This window comes from Tachypleus tridentatus, chromosome 3, assembly GCF_004210375.1.
Source record: "Tachypleus tridentatus isolate NWPU-2018 chromosome 3, ASM421037v1, whole genome shotgun sequence".
Taxonomy (NCBI): domain Eukaryota; kingdom Metazoa; phylum Arthropoda; class Merostomata; order Xiphosura; family Limulidae; genus Tachypleus; species Tachypleus tridentatus.
In genome coordinates this window covers 9,430,445-9,443,668 of record NC_134827.1, presented here as the reverse complement: position 1 = coordinate 9,443,668, position 13,224 = coordinate 9,430,445, and the positions used below count along the sequence as shown (strand labels likewise).

General features: G+C 30.9%; 1 protein-coding gene across 5 annotated transcripts in view; it reads left to right on the top strand.

The window, feature by feature from the left end:
* LOC143246314 (nuclear factor NF-kappa-B p105 subunit-like) overlaps window positions 1-13,204 on the top strand; it is a 55,655-nt gene extending 42,451 nt beyond the window's left edge. For all 5 annotated transcript variants that reach the window (XM_076492826.1, XM_076492827.1, XM_076492825.1 and 2 more), the window contains 7 exons: window positions 406-535; window positions 1,557-1,779; window positions 2,349-2,515; window positions 8,369-8,593; window positions 9,752-10,001; window positions 11,286-11,464; window positions 12,388-13,204. In XM_076492826.1, the coding sequence (XP_076348941.1) occupies window positions 406-535; window positions 1,557-1,779; window positions 2,349-2,515; window positions 8,369-8,593; window positions 9,752-10,001; window positions 11,286-11,464; window positions 12,388-12,489 (1,276 nt within the window). In that variant the 3' untranslated portion in view covers window positions 12,490-13,204. The remainder of the gene's footprint in view (window positions 1-405; window positions 536-1,556; window positions 1,780-2,348; window positions 2,516-8,368; window positions 8,594-9,751; window positions 10,002-11,285; window positions 11,465-12,387) is intronic.
* Window positions 13,205-13,224: the final 20 nt, after the last annotated feature.

The window sequence follows — 13,224 nt, the reverse complement described above, 5'->3', positions numbered from 1 at the left end:
TCATAATTAATAGTGTTATTTATTCAAGTCAAATTTATGATGTAAAATAGGCATTAAAAATGTGAAAAGTGAAAGGTTTCAGACAAGTGAAAATATACATTTATCATTAGTTCTCTGTCAACATGTTTTTTCTCTTAGCTTTGTAATAGCATAAAAAAAAGATTTGATTTTCATGTACTAATTCATGAAAAGTAAATTCATTTATCTTTAAAATTATTAAAAATTGGAGGGTAGATTTTGTTTCTTTATAAATAAATAGGATAATCACAATGCTGAAGTTTTGGTTCTTCTAAGTCATAAAAGCAGGTTACTCATGAAAATAACTAAGAACATCATTTTTTATGATACTATGATTCTTTCTTAAAATATTTTTATTAATTTTACTATTTTATTGAATTATCATAGCCTATTGCATCTGGCAATGATTCATCATAGTGGAAGTCAAGCTGACCATTTGGAATTAGTTCGCTGTCTACTTAATGCTCTGAAGGGGGAAACTAGAGATGCCATCAACCAGTGTAATAATTTAAAGCAAGTAAGGATTTTTGGTTATACTCAGCTAATTAAACAGACTTCACCTGTATATTAATCTTACAAGTATAGCTAAAAAAATTTGTATATTTTTAACTTTACAGAGGACAGCTGGAAATAATATAGGTAGTTCATTGTTGTCTTGTTAATAGTGGAATTTGCACATAATATTACATTCAGAAATAGATGACAGCATAAACGTGCTTCCTTATCATTTCTCAGTCAAATACTGAAAATAATTAACAGATTTCATAATCAACAAGAAAACATTTTTTCATCTAGTATGAAGTGTGCAAGAGACTTCATTTTTACAATGTACTATGAAACATGCTTTTAGTTTTCACATGTGTGTAATTCCTCAGCTTCATATTCAGTCTATAACTCTTTCTCACACACTCCACCTGAGTACTCTACCAACTGAGCTACAGGATTAGCTCTGTAACAATTCATAGTGAGGCACTTTTTATAACTTAACCACCACATCTACATTCTACTCCTTTTATAAACAAGGCCTAACCTCAAGCCCCAAATTAAACACTGGTTTTCGTTGTGGTAATTTGAGCTTGTGTTTGAAATCAAAACCCCTTGTAAACAAGGTTGGTGTTTTATCAGCTGAGCTAAATGGTTAACTTTAGAAATTACTACTAAGGCACTCTATAAAAGTCAAACTACCACAAATATAAAAACATTTAAAAGCTTGTGAGAAAGACTGTGTGTAATCTTTCTCTGTTTACTGATCAAATGTATAGCCATTGTGCATTGAAGGAATTCAAATCTAAAAGTGATAGAGTTAATATAAGATGATGATATATTAAAACAAGAGACTTTTTTTTACTCTGATGGTAGTAATTCTATACCTGTCAGAATAGTGCATTATATACGTTTCTTCACATATGCAGTATTCTAAACTTATTGTAAGTTATTGTGTGTGATTTTAAGAGTTTGACATATAAAAGTATATTTTCATTGTGGACAAGATGTCTTTATTTTGTAATTTGATTTTTAACTTGATTGTTTATTTTTAGACTCCACTTATGTTAGCAGTGCTAACAAGGAATCCTTATGTGGTGCAAGAGCTGCTTTTTCATGGTGCTAACCTTAATGTTGCTGATGCAGAAGGGAACACACCTCTTCACATTGCTACCCAAATTGGAGATGACTACTGTTTATCTATTCTATTGGACTCAAAGATGTATGAAGCTCAGCAGAGTCCAATTTCTCCCAATCTAAATGCTTTGAACTATGCAGGTAGATATGTATTTACACTATGATTTTAAATATAGTAGAATATTAGTTGAATAATTATTTCTTATGTAACCTTTGCTTTTGTATGTATAATGTAATGTGGTAAATACTGCTCTTTCTTATTCTCATTGCTAATAAAAATCCAGAAAGTATATTAAGGTTGAAGATAGAATGTGTAAATATATACGCAACAGAAAAAAAAACCATTATAAATCATGTTACTGGATAATAACAAGTTATTTTTGCTTGTGTTAATCTAGTTATATTTGTTCTTTAAAAGTGACAAGTTACATGAAATTCAGAATAAACGACCTAAGCATTGAATAAATATACTACAAAGTTTTGTATACTTTAGAACTTTAATATATTCAGCTAGTCATATCAACTCTTTTCGAAATTTAATGTAACATATAGGTGTTTTTTATTTTGGCAACGTTTAATTTATCACACGGATACATTAAGTAAATATTGTTACCAACTTTATATTTTTTGGTTGAAAATCATGATTGAAATTCATTAATAAAAGATTCTTTAATTATTACAAGTATTGAGGTATTTCATTTATAACATAGGTTATGCAGCACTTCATCTTGCTGTCAGACACAATCACAATGATTGTGTAATGGTTTTGTGTGCCAGGGGAGCAGACATAAATGTAATGGATGGTACAAGTGGACACACTCCTCTTCACTTGGCTGTAGAGTGGAACCCTCAGATTGTACAGTTCGTAACAAAAATTGTAAGCAATATTCTTATTTTTATGTATATTTTTTGTAACAAGTTTTCTTATGTGCTATATTAATTTTGCTATGTATATTAATATCAAGTAAGCACATTTATCAGATGATAAATTCTAACAATTCCTTGCCACCATTGATTATTCTGTAGGTTTTTTTTCTTGTCATATTCACCTATCCCCACATGATATCCATCTAGTGCTACACAAAGATGATTGCATGCTCAATGGTTACAGCAAAGATTTTTGCTCTGCATAAGACCTGGAGTTGTGTGCAGATGAGTAGACACTGAAGTTTCTACCTCTCACTACAGTCACAGGTAGTGGGTTGTAGGAGTACCCCCATTTCATAATGTTGGCCCTAGACTTATCAACCTGGGAATTCAGGCAGTTGAGTGTTTTCCAGATGCTCCATCCCTTTTCCATTTGTTTGGTAAGATTCCCAGCTGGTGTGATGACCATGCTTGTATGTGAAAACTTTTGGAGGCAAAGTCTCCATAGTTCTTTACATATGGTTCATTTCAACTGCAGAAATTATTCCATAATATCAGGTACTTCTTTACTTCTAAATGGCCATATAGAGGAAGTCTACTGTGTTGTGTCTGCCAAATTTTCTCTACTCAGTTCCCATTTCCTGCTGATGTGTTTCCTGATGGTGTTGTGTTGTTCTGGAAAATAACTTTGGTTTTGGTCTTTCTGATGTATTTTTTGCAGGTCAGAATGTGGTTAAGAGCCATTCCCAGCTACACTGAAATTGTACAGAAGTCCAATTGTGTGCTGCATACTTAAGTTACTGCTCTTCTGAAGTCTGGTGGGGCAGTTCCAGGCAGTTCATACATGATGTTTGTGTTGGTTAGTTTTAAGCAGCCTGTGATGATTCAATAGCTGTTGTTGATTGTGGAATCAAGATGTTTGACATTAGTTGTAATCAACACATGCATAGTAGAGTGTAGTGCTGAGATCCTGATGGTTGTTGGGTCAGTTCCCATTTCCTGCTGATGTGTTTCCTGATGGTGTTGTGTTGTTCTGGAAAATAACTTTGGTTTTGGTCTTTCTGATGTATTTTTTGCAGGTCAGAATGTGGTTAAGAGCCATTCCCAGCTACACTGAAAATGTATAGAAGTCCAATTGTGTGCTGCATACGTAAGTTACTGCTCTTCTGAAGTCTGGTGGGGCAGTTCCAGGCAGTTCATACATGATGTTTGTGTTGGTTAGTTTTAAGCAGCCTGTGATGATTCAATAGCTGTTGTTGATTGTGGAATCAAGATGTTTGACATTAGTTGTAATCAACACATGCATAGTAGAGTGTAGTGCTGAGATCCTGATGGTTGTTGGGTCAGTTCCCATTTCCTGCTGATGTGTTTCCTGATGGTGTTGTGTTGTTCTGGAAAATAACTTTGGTTTTGGTCTTTCTGATGTATTTTTTGCAGGTCAGAATGTGGTTAAGAGCCCTTCCCAGCTACACTGAAATTGTACAGAAGTCCAATTGTGTGCTGCATACGTAAGTTCACTTTGTTATATACTCCCAAGATGTTGATGAATACAGCACCAGTTATCACGTTATTTTCAAAAGTATCTTCAGTGTGGTTTTAAGAACATTACCTGTGCATGATTTGCCTGTATAGAATCAATCCTATTCTGGGTTGAGCTTTTCTTCAGTAATTAGAGTCAATTGTTTGAGAATGGAGCATTCATAAATTTTGTACAGTCAACACAAAAGAAAAATACACTCAAAAAGTATTTGGCTATGATGGATCTTTTCTGGACTTTGAAATGGTTAAGACATGTTCTTTCATCCAAATCTTTTGTATGTGGTTTGTCTCTGTGCATAGGTTAGAAAGTGTCAAAGCCAATCCATTGTTACTGGTCTGAATATTTTTATATTGTCAGTACTGACATCATTGAGTCCAGCAGTTTTGCTATTTTTCAAGTCTTCCTTGAATTCTTTTATCATGAATTTGTGTTTGAACATGTTTTCTTCTTTTCATTTGAGGTTTGTTCTCCATTGCTTGTTTAGTGGTTTCCCATTCTGCATCAGATTGTGTACTACTTGGTCTACTATTATGTTATAGTGCTGTTTGTTCTGGAGCAGACTTTATTTCTTTAAATTTTAATTAATTGTTAAATTTCAAAAGTAAATCTGAAAAACTTTTAATGCATAACATACATTTACTCTATACAATATATCTTTACTTTTTTGCTCATTAGCAAGATGTACTTAATATTTTCCATTACTCTTAACTCTAAAATGTTTATTGTTATTTATGGCATCAGTAAATGAAACAACACAGGTAATATTTACTGTAGTTCTAAATTTATTGATTGTTTCTTCACACAATTTTGAAAGCTTCTATTAAACATTAAAGGTATGTTGCATGCAAAACTTCAGAATTTTTAATGAAGTATTTTCATTAAAGATTTGCTTCAAATTTATGAAGCTTTTACTGAGTCAGTTTGAGTGAAAGATGATTTTCATGCTGAGAACAAAAGTACTTTTTATTTTACAGTTTTTTTATTTAATTTCCATAACATATAGATCTCCTAAATGTAAAATCATATATTTTTAACATCTGATTTTGTTCATTTGTCTCGCTTTATAGCCATACTTAGACTGTACTAACTACGATCACTTATCATAATAGTACAGTTTTGTATAAACAAATGACTGAGTTAATTATATCACCTTGATGAGAGGTATTTAATATCACTCAAAAAATGCTTAAGTTCTCTTATCTAATCCAATGAAGTTTTTAATTTTGATATTTTATTTACTTGAATACAATGAATAAAAATGTGTAAAAAATAATAAGTTCAGTACTTATGTCTGAACTCATGTATTTTGCCACTGAGTTCAAGACACTCTGACCTTACTTTTCTGTGGCAATGTTCATTATTCACAAAATAATACATGTTTATTTCAAATATAATTTTAGAATACTTAATTTAAAAGGTACTACAACAGAATGTTTAAAATGTACTTTCACTTAACTGATTTCATAATTAGCTATAGAGAAGTTAAAAATTCCATTAGCTCCTCATAGTTGAACATCATGAGTGCAGACAATAAAAATAAAGTCAAATATGTACTTACAAGTCACAAAACAAATAGTCTATACAAAGAATTTTCTAAACGAAAAAAGTCTACTATTTATATTGATTATAAATAATCCAAAAGCAATGTCAGTGAGAATTTAGATATATTTTTGGAAAAAAGAATAAGGTCATTCCATGTCAAATCATCCAGATTTTGGATAATTTTCCAGATGACCCCCTCAGAATGCTTTGAAAAAATTCACATGTGCCCATCTACCCATATAATGAAAAATTGCCAAAGATTAGATCAATATCTCTTAATAGTTTCTGATTTACAGCCCTATAAAATTTAATTAATGTTTTGTTATTTTTGGCAAATTCATTTTTGGGCAACTTCGGCTGCCTAAAGTTGCAAGAGTAATGGTGGTAGAAGGCTGAAATTTGCTACATTGACTGAATTAAACTTACAGAATTTAAAAATGGTCTTAAACTAAGTTTATATCTCTTAGGATTTTCACAGTGAGGCTGTAAAATCACCTGAAAACCAGAAATCGTAAAAAACATTGGTTTATGTAATAAGCCATAGCTCTAAAACTTAATACGATACAAAGATGAATTTTGTTTTCTAGTTTCCTTTAACATATCAGTTGATAAATCAGCAATTGTTGTAATTAAAAATTTATTAGATCTCTTGTAAAACAATTAGTTGCATGCAACTTTTTATGATATAACTAAAAATAGCCCTATTTCAGGCCACAGTTTGACCATGTCACCAGTTATTCAGCCTTTTCAGATTTTTACCATATATTCTTACATCTCTGAATATGATCTACAAAAAAAAATCAGGATGGTGTTCAACCTACTTTTTGAGTTATAATTTTATAAAGTATCCTCTGACCATATGTTGTTTACTTGAAAAAAACTTCAATTCAGGTGTGTTACTGTGTGCAAATATATCCATACAATTTTGAAATAATTTATGAATCCAATTGAAACATTCTAATCAGCCTTTACCATATATTTTTACATCTCTGAACATGATCTTCAAAAAAATCAAGGTTGTGAAAAATAATAAATTATCAAATTTTAAATGTCTCTGATATGTACCATTTGGCAAAATACCACATTCAGTTCTTTCTTGTCAATCAGGAATCAGTCCTGCAGAATTGTGTAAAGTTTGATCTACTTTAGCACTGTAAAATGCAAAACTGTGGCAGGTATTAGGTCACATCATATCTTTATTCCCACTCTACCAACAAATTGTATATGAGAAGGTTATCAGATGATGATGTGTACACAGTTGTAACTGTTGGTAGTAGCAGTGAAAGTAATGTTGCAGCAGCTCAAATAAGGTCTAATGATAGCAATGACAATTATCAGCCAGGGAAATATGTGGAATGTATATACGATCATGAATGGTATGTGGGAAACATAAAAGATAGATCAGATGAACATTCCAGTGTGTTGGTGTCATATATGAAAAAAAAAAAAAAAAACTGTTTCTTACAACTTCATTATTTAACATTGTGAAAGGCTGGTTAGAATATTTCAGTGGAATTCATAAAATATTGACAGGTATTTTTCAAAATTGTATGGATATTTTTACACACAGTAACACACCTGAACTGATATTTTTTAATAAAAAACATATGGTCAGAGGATACTTTAAAAAATTATAACTCAAAAAGTAGGTTGAACACCATCCTGATTTGTTTTGTAGATCATATTCAGAGACATAAGAATATATGGTAAAAATCTGAAAAGGCTGAATAACTGGTGACATTGTCAAACTGTGACCTGAAGTAGGGCTATTTTTAGTTAAATCATAAAACATTGCATGCAGCTAAAGTTTTTACAGGAGATCTAACAGACTTTTAATGACAACAATTGCTGATTTATCAACTGATATGTTATAGGAAATTAGAAAAAAATTCATATTAAGTCTTAGAGCTATGGCTTATTACATAAACCAACATTGTTTTTTACGATTTTGGGTTTTCAGGTGATTTTACAGCCTCACTATGAAAATCCTAAGCGATATAAACTTGGTTTGAGACCATTTTTGAATTCTGTGAGTTTAATTCAATGTAGCAAATTTCAGCCTTCTACCACCATTACTCTTGGAGCTTTAGGCAGCCAAAATTGCCCAAAAATGAATTCACCAAAAAAAAACAAAATTTTTATAAGGTTATAAATCAGAAACTATTAGAGATATTTATCTAATCTTTGGCAGTTTTTCATTATATGGGTAGATGAGCACAGGTAAATTTTTTAAGGCATTCTGTTGGGGTCACCTGCAGCCCCCTGGATGATTTGACATGGAATGGCCCAATAGTACATTAAGGGAATTTCATGTGGGTTTGACTTTTTTTATGTCTTAGTCAAGGAAGAAGATTGGAAGTTGTAAGTTTATGTTCATACTTTTAAATATCTATGGTATGGGTCTGTAACTAAGTAGACACTCTGAAATCCATAAAAAGGTAGAGAGAAAATCCAAAATGGACAGTTTGAAGAGCAAAGCCATCATGTGACAGAGACAATTTAAGAATGAGAATTTATTTAAATAGTTCTTTTTGAAATTAAGATATTAAACCTTAGGTGATACAAACATTTGAATTATAAACTACATTTTGGCATCAAATTTATTGGCATACATTAAAATTAAAATTATTTAAGTATATTTTGAATGTAACTTTGTAAAAGGTTGTGACATACAAACTTTAACCCTTTAACATTAGGTTATTATAACATGTAACATATGTTTTGAAACTTACTAATACTATTTTTTTTTTCAAGTACCTTATTTTATTTTTTCTGTTACAGAGTCATGTCAATATCAATGCCCAGAACTTTGCTGGTAACACTCCATTACACCTAGCTTGTGCACATGGGGATGAAAATGTTGTTAGAATTTTGATCAATGCACATGCCAATCCATTAGTAGAAAATTATGATGTCTACAGTTCTAGCAAAAGACATGAAAGAGACGTTGAAGTTTTGAAAAACAAAGGCAAAACACCACTAGATTTTGCAGGAAATAAAAACCAAGTAAGTGTTTTAATAGTAAATTACCTTAAACATTTTTGTTTTTAAAACTATGGAGACTTAAAGTAAAATAATTCATTACAATACTATATGTCCATAGGTATTGTAAACTAGGAACTCTTCATATGGTACAGCAACTTTTTGAAAATACTTTAATTATTCAGTTACTATTTCAAATGGCTCATTGTACTAAAACCTTGATTTGTAACATTAAGCAAATCATTCTTTATTTATATTTATTAAATTTTTAAAGAAATATTTTTAAGTTAGTAAATTTTTCCTTTTTAATGTGTATGATGTTCAGATATAACTTGAAACCAAGAAGTTTGCGAGTTCACTTGTGTTTTATATGATGGGAATAACTATTTAGCAGAAGTAAACATAACCAGAAAGTAATAAAGCACCAAAAGAATTTCAGGTTGTATTTTGATCTTTACATATCAAGTAGTTTTAAATAGATGTTGTTTTTTTTTCTATTTACAACAAAACGTTGCTTGAATAGTAGTAATAATAACTTTCAGTTCAATTTTGTTTTATTTTACTAACGTTCGATTATGACAGTCAAGGATAATACATTGAATCAAATGTTTAATTTGTGAACCTTTAAATAGTTTCAACATTTGGGTTTGTATTCATTACAAGTTCAATAACTATGGTAAAATCCTGTTTAAATCCTTCATTATTGATTCATAACAATATATATTTTTGTGGGACTTGGTCAAATGTTTACCAACAAAAACATTCATCATCTCTTTCTCCTGTTAGTAATCAGCTTCCAGGATTCAATTATGTGCCATCCTTTGTATGGATGATTCCTTAAAATAACATGTTTATGCAATCAGGTAAACTTGTGGCATTGAGCTTATTTGCAAAAACGTCTTATTCATGGTTTTCACCTCTTGTCTACTCCAATTAACTTTAAGTTCTTAAACTGGTAGCGAAATATGTGATTATAATATAACAATTCTTCTTCTTTGCAACAGTACCACATTTTGTATGGTAAAGCAATAAAATTTTTGTTCGTTATCTATTATTACAGAATAAAGTCAAACTTTCAAAGATTACTTTCCTTGATAAAAAGTAACCTTCCCCTGACTTTAAAAAATAATTTATTGTACACAGTCAAATTTCATTAACAGAATTTATTCCATTTCATTACAGTTAAGATGCATCCTTGCTGGAATAGTAACTTCACCAAAAGCTAAAAGTCAGCATTTGAAATCTTCATTCAGTATATCGAAGCCATCTCATTCAAGCTCAACTCATAATGACAAAAAGGTATCCAGGAAAAGGTCAGAAGATGAGATAAAATACTCGGAAGGAAAGCATCACTTAAAACACGAACATCTTTCTACAAATAAAGAAGCTGTTTCTTATGAATTTATACCCTTTGACTCTGGCTATGCAAGTGGTTAGTTTTTGTCTTGAAGGTTTTTTTCCCCTATACATTTGGTTGAGATTAAAAAAAATAATTTCAGGCATTAAATCAGAAAAATAAAAAAATATGACTGAATACTCTGGACAAATTATACCATTGAATGGTGTAAACATATAACCTTAAAGAGATTTTTTTTATTTTATAGATTCTACCAACATCTTTGAATCTTTCATGTAAAAGGACACTATGTTATAATAAAATGATTTTAGTGCCTTGCCATATTGCTGCAGAAAACGTTGCCACATCTAGTTATACAGTTTTTGATGGTTGTGCATCTTGACAATAGTCCTGCAGCAAGGTTTCCGTTACAAAAAGACTTGCTTGTATAGTTGTCATGTACAAAGCATATTGTTTCTCCTGGCAGGATTTTTTATAATCCATCCAATGTGTGAGGATGATGGTTTTCCAGAGTCTGATTAATGACCCATTTGCACAGAAAAACATGTGGATACTTGACTAGTATGAGTTTAAGTGTGTGAGAGTTTTACAGATAAGGAAACAACTTGGGTACACATAACTGCTCTCACTTTTAAAGATGGAGATCCTTCTTTATTATGTTGTGTACTGTTGCCAAGGGTATCTTCAGTCATTGATTTTGGGAGTTTGTGAATTTCCACCTCTTATAAGATACTGCACTCTTCATACCATTGCTGGGGTACAACTTTTTGGTCCTGGTCCTGAGTTGAACCATGTTCTTTTATTTTTCAGTGTGTTTAAGTTAAAGGGATATCCCGGTCTTGGAAATTCTCACCAGAACACCTCTCTATGATACAAGTGTATAAATAATTTGTGTTGTAATGGGCAGTTACATACCCTTCCCAAAAGCAATCAGTTTTCAACAGCATCACATTTCCCATTCAACACCAAACAATGTGAAATGTAGTTCTTATACATTTTATACAACATTACACTAACTGTGGTTGTTAATGACTTTACTTTGCATATTCAAAATTGTTGTAATATAATCAATACAGGCAAAAGGCACACATTGCAATTATATAATGCAAGCATTCATATGTTTTAAAAATTGGTTTTTTACTGTTTTATGCATTTAAAATGTCATAAAAGCATTTAAGAAATGTTTGGAATGCACAATTGGCTATTCACAGATTATCTTATATAAAGAATACTTTAAGTTTTTACACTTAGTCTATGGCTGTGAAAATCATTTTTTATACCAATTGCTTTATTGTATACATTTGTTCACATACAAGTATATGATGACTAAATACTTTCTTTCATGAATCTACAAATCAGGTGAAATCAAGACAGAAGATGAAAACAGAATGGACCATCTTTGCACAAAGTTGGATAAAAAGCAGCAATGGAAGCAGCTTGGAATGGCCTTAGGATTTGAAAACTCTGTGATTAATTATTTAGAAAGACTATGTGGGAAAGAAAGGAGCCCTGCCAAAGCTATGATTGACAGGTTTCTGGTAAGGAAAAAAAATTTTAGTGGATTTCATAATTGCTGACTGTACATTTTCTGAAAACTATTTAAATCTAGGTTTGGGTACCAGTAGTTTATTGGAAGTAAATTAGTACAGTGTACTAGATTTTTTATAACGACGATGACGTAAATATCTATGTTCATGTACCTTTGGGTTATAAAAGAAATCACAACTAAGTATTAAACCTTTTGATTTTTTTTTGTATATATAGTCAATATCTCTCAAAAGTTAAGATTTATACTTTCCAACATCACAGTTATACAAAAAATTAGTACCCAGCAAGGTTTTGTTTTCAAATTTTGCACAAAGCTACACGAGGGCTATTCTTTTGTGAAAAAAGTGAGACTGAGCATCACATAATAATGTCCCCCATGGCTAAAAGGGGTGAGCTATGCCTGGCTACTCAAGTTTTTGTTTTTATTTATTTATTGAATGGTTTAACATGTTTATATTATCTGTATGATATCCCAGTTTTAAGAAGAAAACGAAGCCACATTATTTTTTGTTGTTTTTAAACCTTTAAAGCAGGTCTCAAGCAATATCTTCATTAAAATAAACTTTTTCTTCTGTGTTTTAGCTACTTGAAGCCTATTTTTGCAGATGCAATCAGACATGTTTTTATCAAACATATTGGATCAGATTCAGAAAATGACATTGTATTTTTATGTTCAGATATTTTATCTGGGATTATAATTCTTGACCTAACAATACTCGTTTTTATTAATAATTATATTAGAATTTCTAGAAACATTTGAGTATTCATTTCTACAAAGCTCCTTAATCCTTGGAAAGACCTAAGTAATTTCTAGATGTCTAACTTTTTAAAACGTGCACTAAAAAGTGAAACAAACAATGTTTCATAAAAATTATCCTTTGTTTAATGTCTTTTTCTCCTTTCTCAATCTCAGCAAGAGAACCCTGACTGTGATTTGATGAAAACTTTGAAGAATGCATTAGTTGCTGCTGAACTTCAAGAACCATTGGAAGTTATTCAAATGATAGAAGTGTAACTTAATTCAGTTTACTCGTGTGTTAAACAAAATTGAAGAGATCAGTGGATTTTACATTAATTACCCCAAAGCAGTATTTGGTATTACTTTAAAAACAATTTGGATCATTCTGGTGTGAAGTTAGGAGCAACTCTTCCCAGCAATGTAAAGCTAGTGCTTTTGGAGCTAGTTTGTCAAACAGTCCACAAAAAGAAAAAATTAGTTTATTTTTGCAAGGCACTTGTTTGCCACCAATTTTTGTGATATTTCTGTGAACACCATACTAAACACTGTAATGAAGCAAGTTACACTAAGAGTTTATTACAGTGTTAAACTTGCATGGTAGCTCACCTTCAGTAACTCAGTCCCCTAATTGTTTTAGTGTAATACACTATTGCTTGATACTAAGTTAATCACAATAGTATAGATCTAGTTAACTGTATTGGGGTGATGATTCAAGATATGTTTTTAAAAGTCAAAACAGTAGAATTAAAATTGTCTTTCTTTATTAGTCTATATTACCATAAGAAAATTTAACGTTTTCTATCTTTTTCTATTCTAATGCTAGAGTTGTAGTTACTTAAAGAATTGTTGGTTGAGTAAGTATTTATATAAATCTGTTGAACTTAATTTTATACTAATTTTTTTCACAATTTGTACTGGTGTTTTTATTTTTAAGGATATGGTATACTTTTATAAACCATGTCAATTAATAAACTAAACTATTTTTACAGTAACTGCTACCCTATGTTTAAT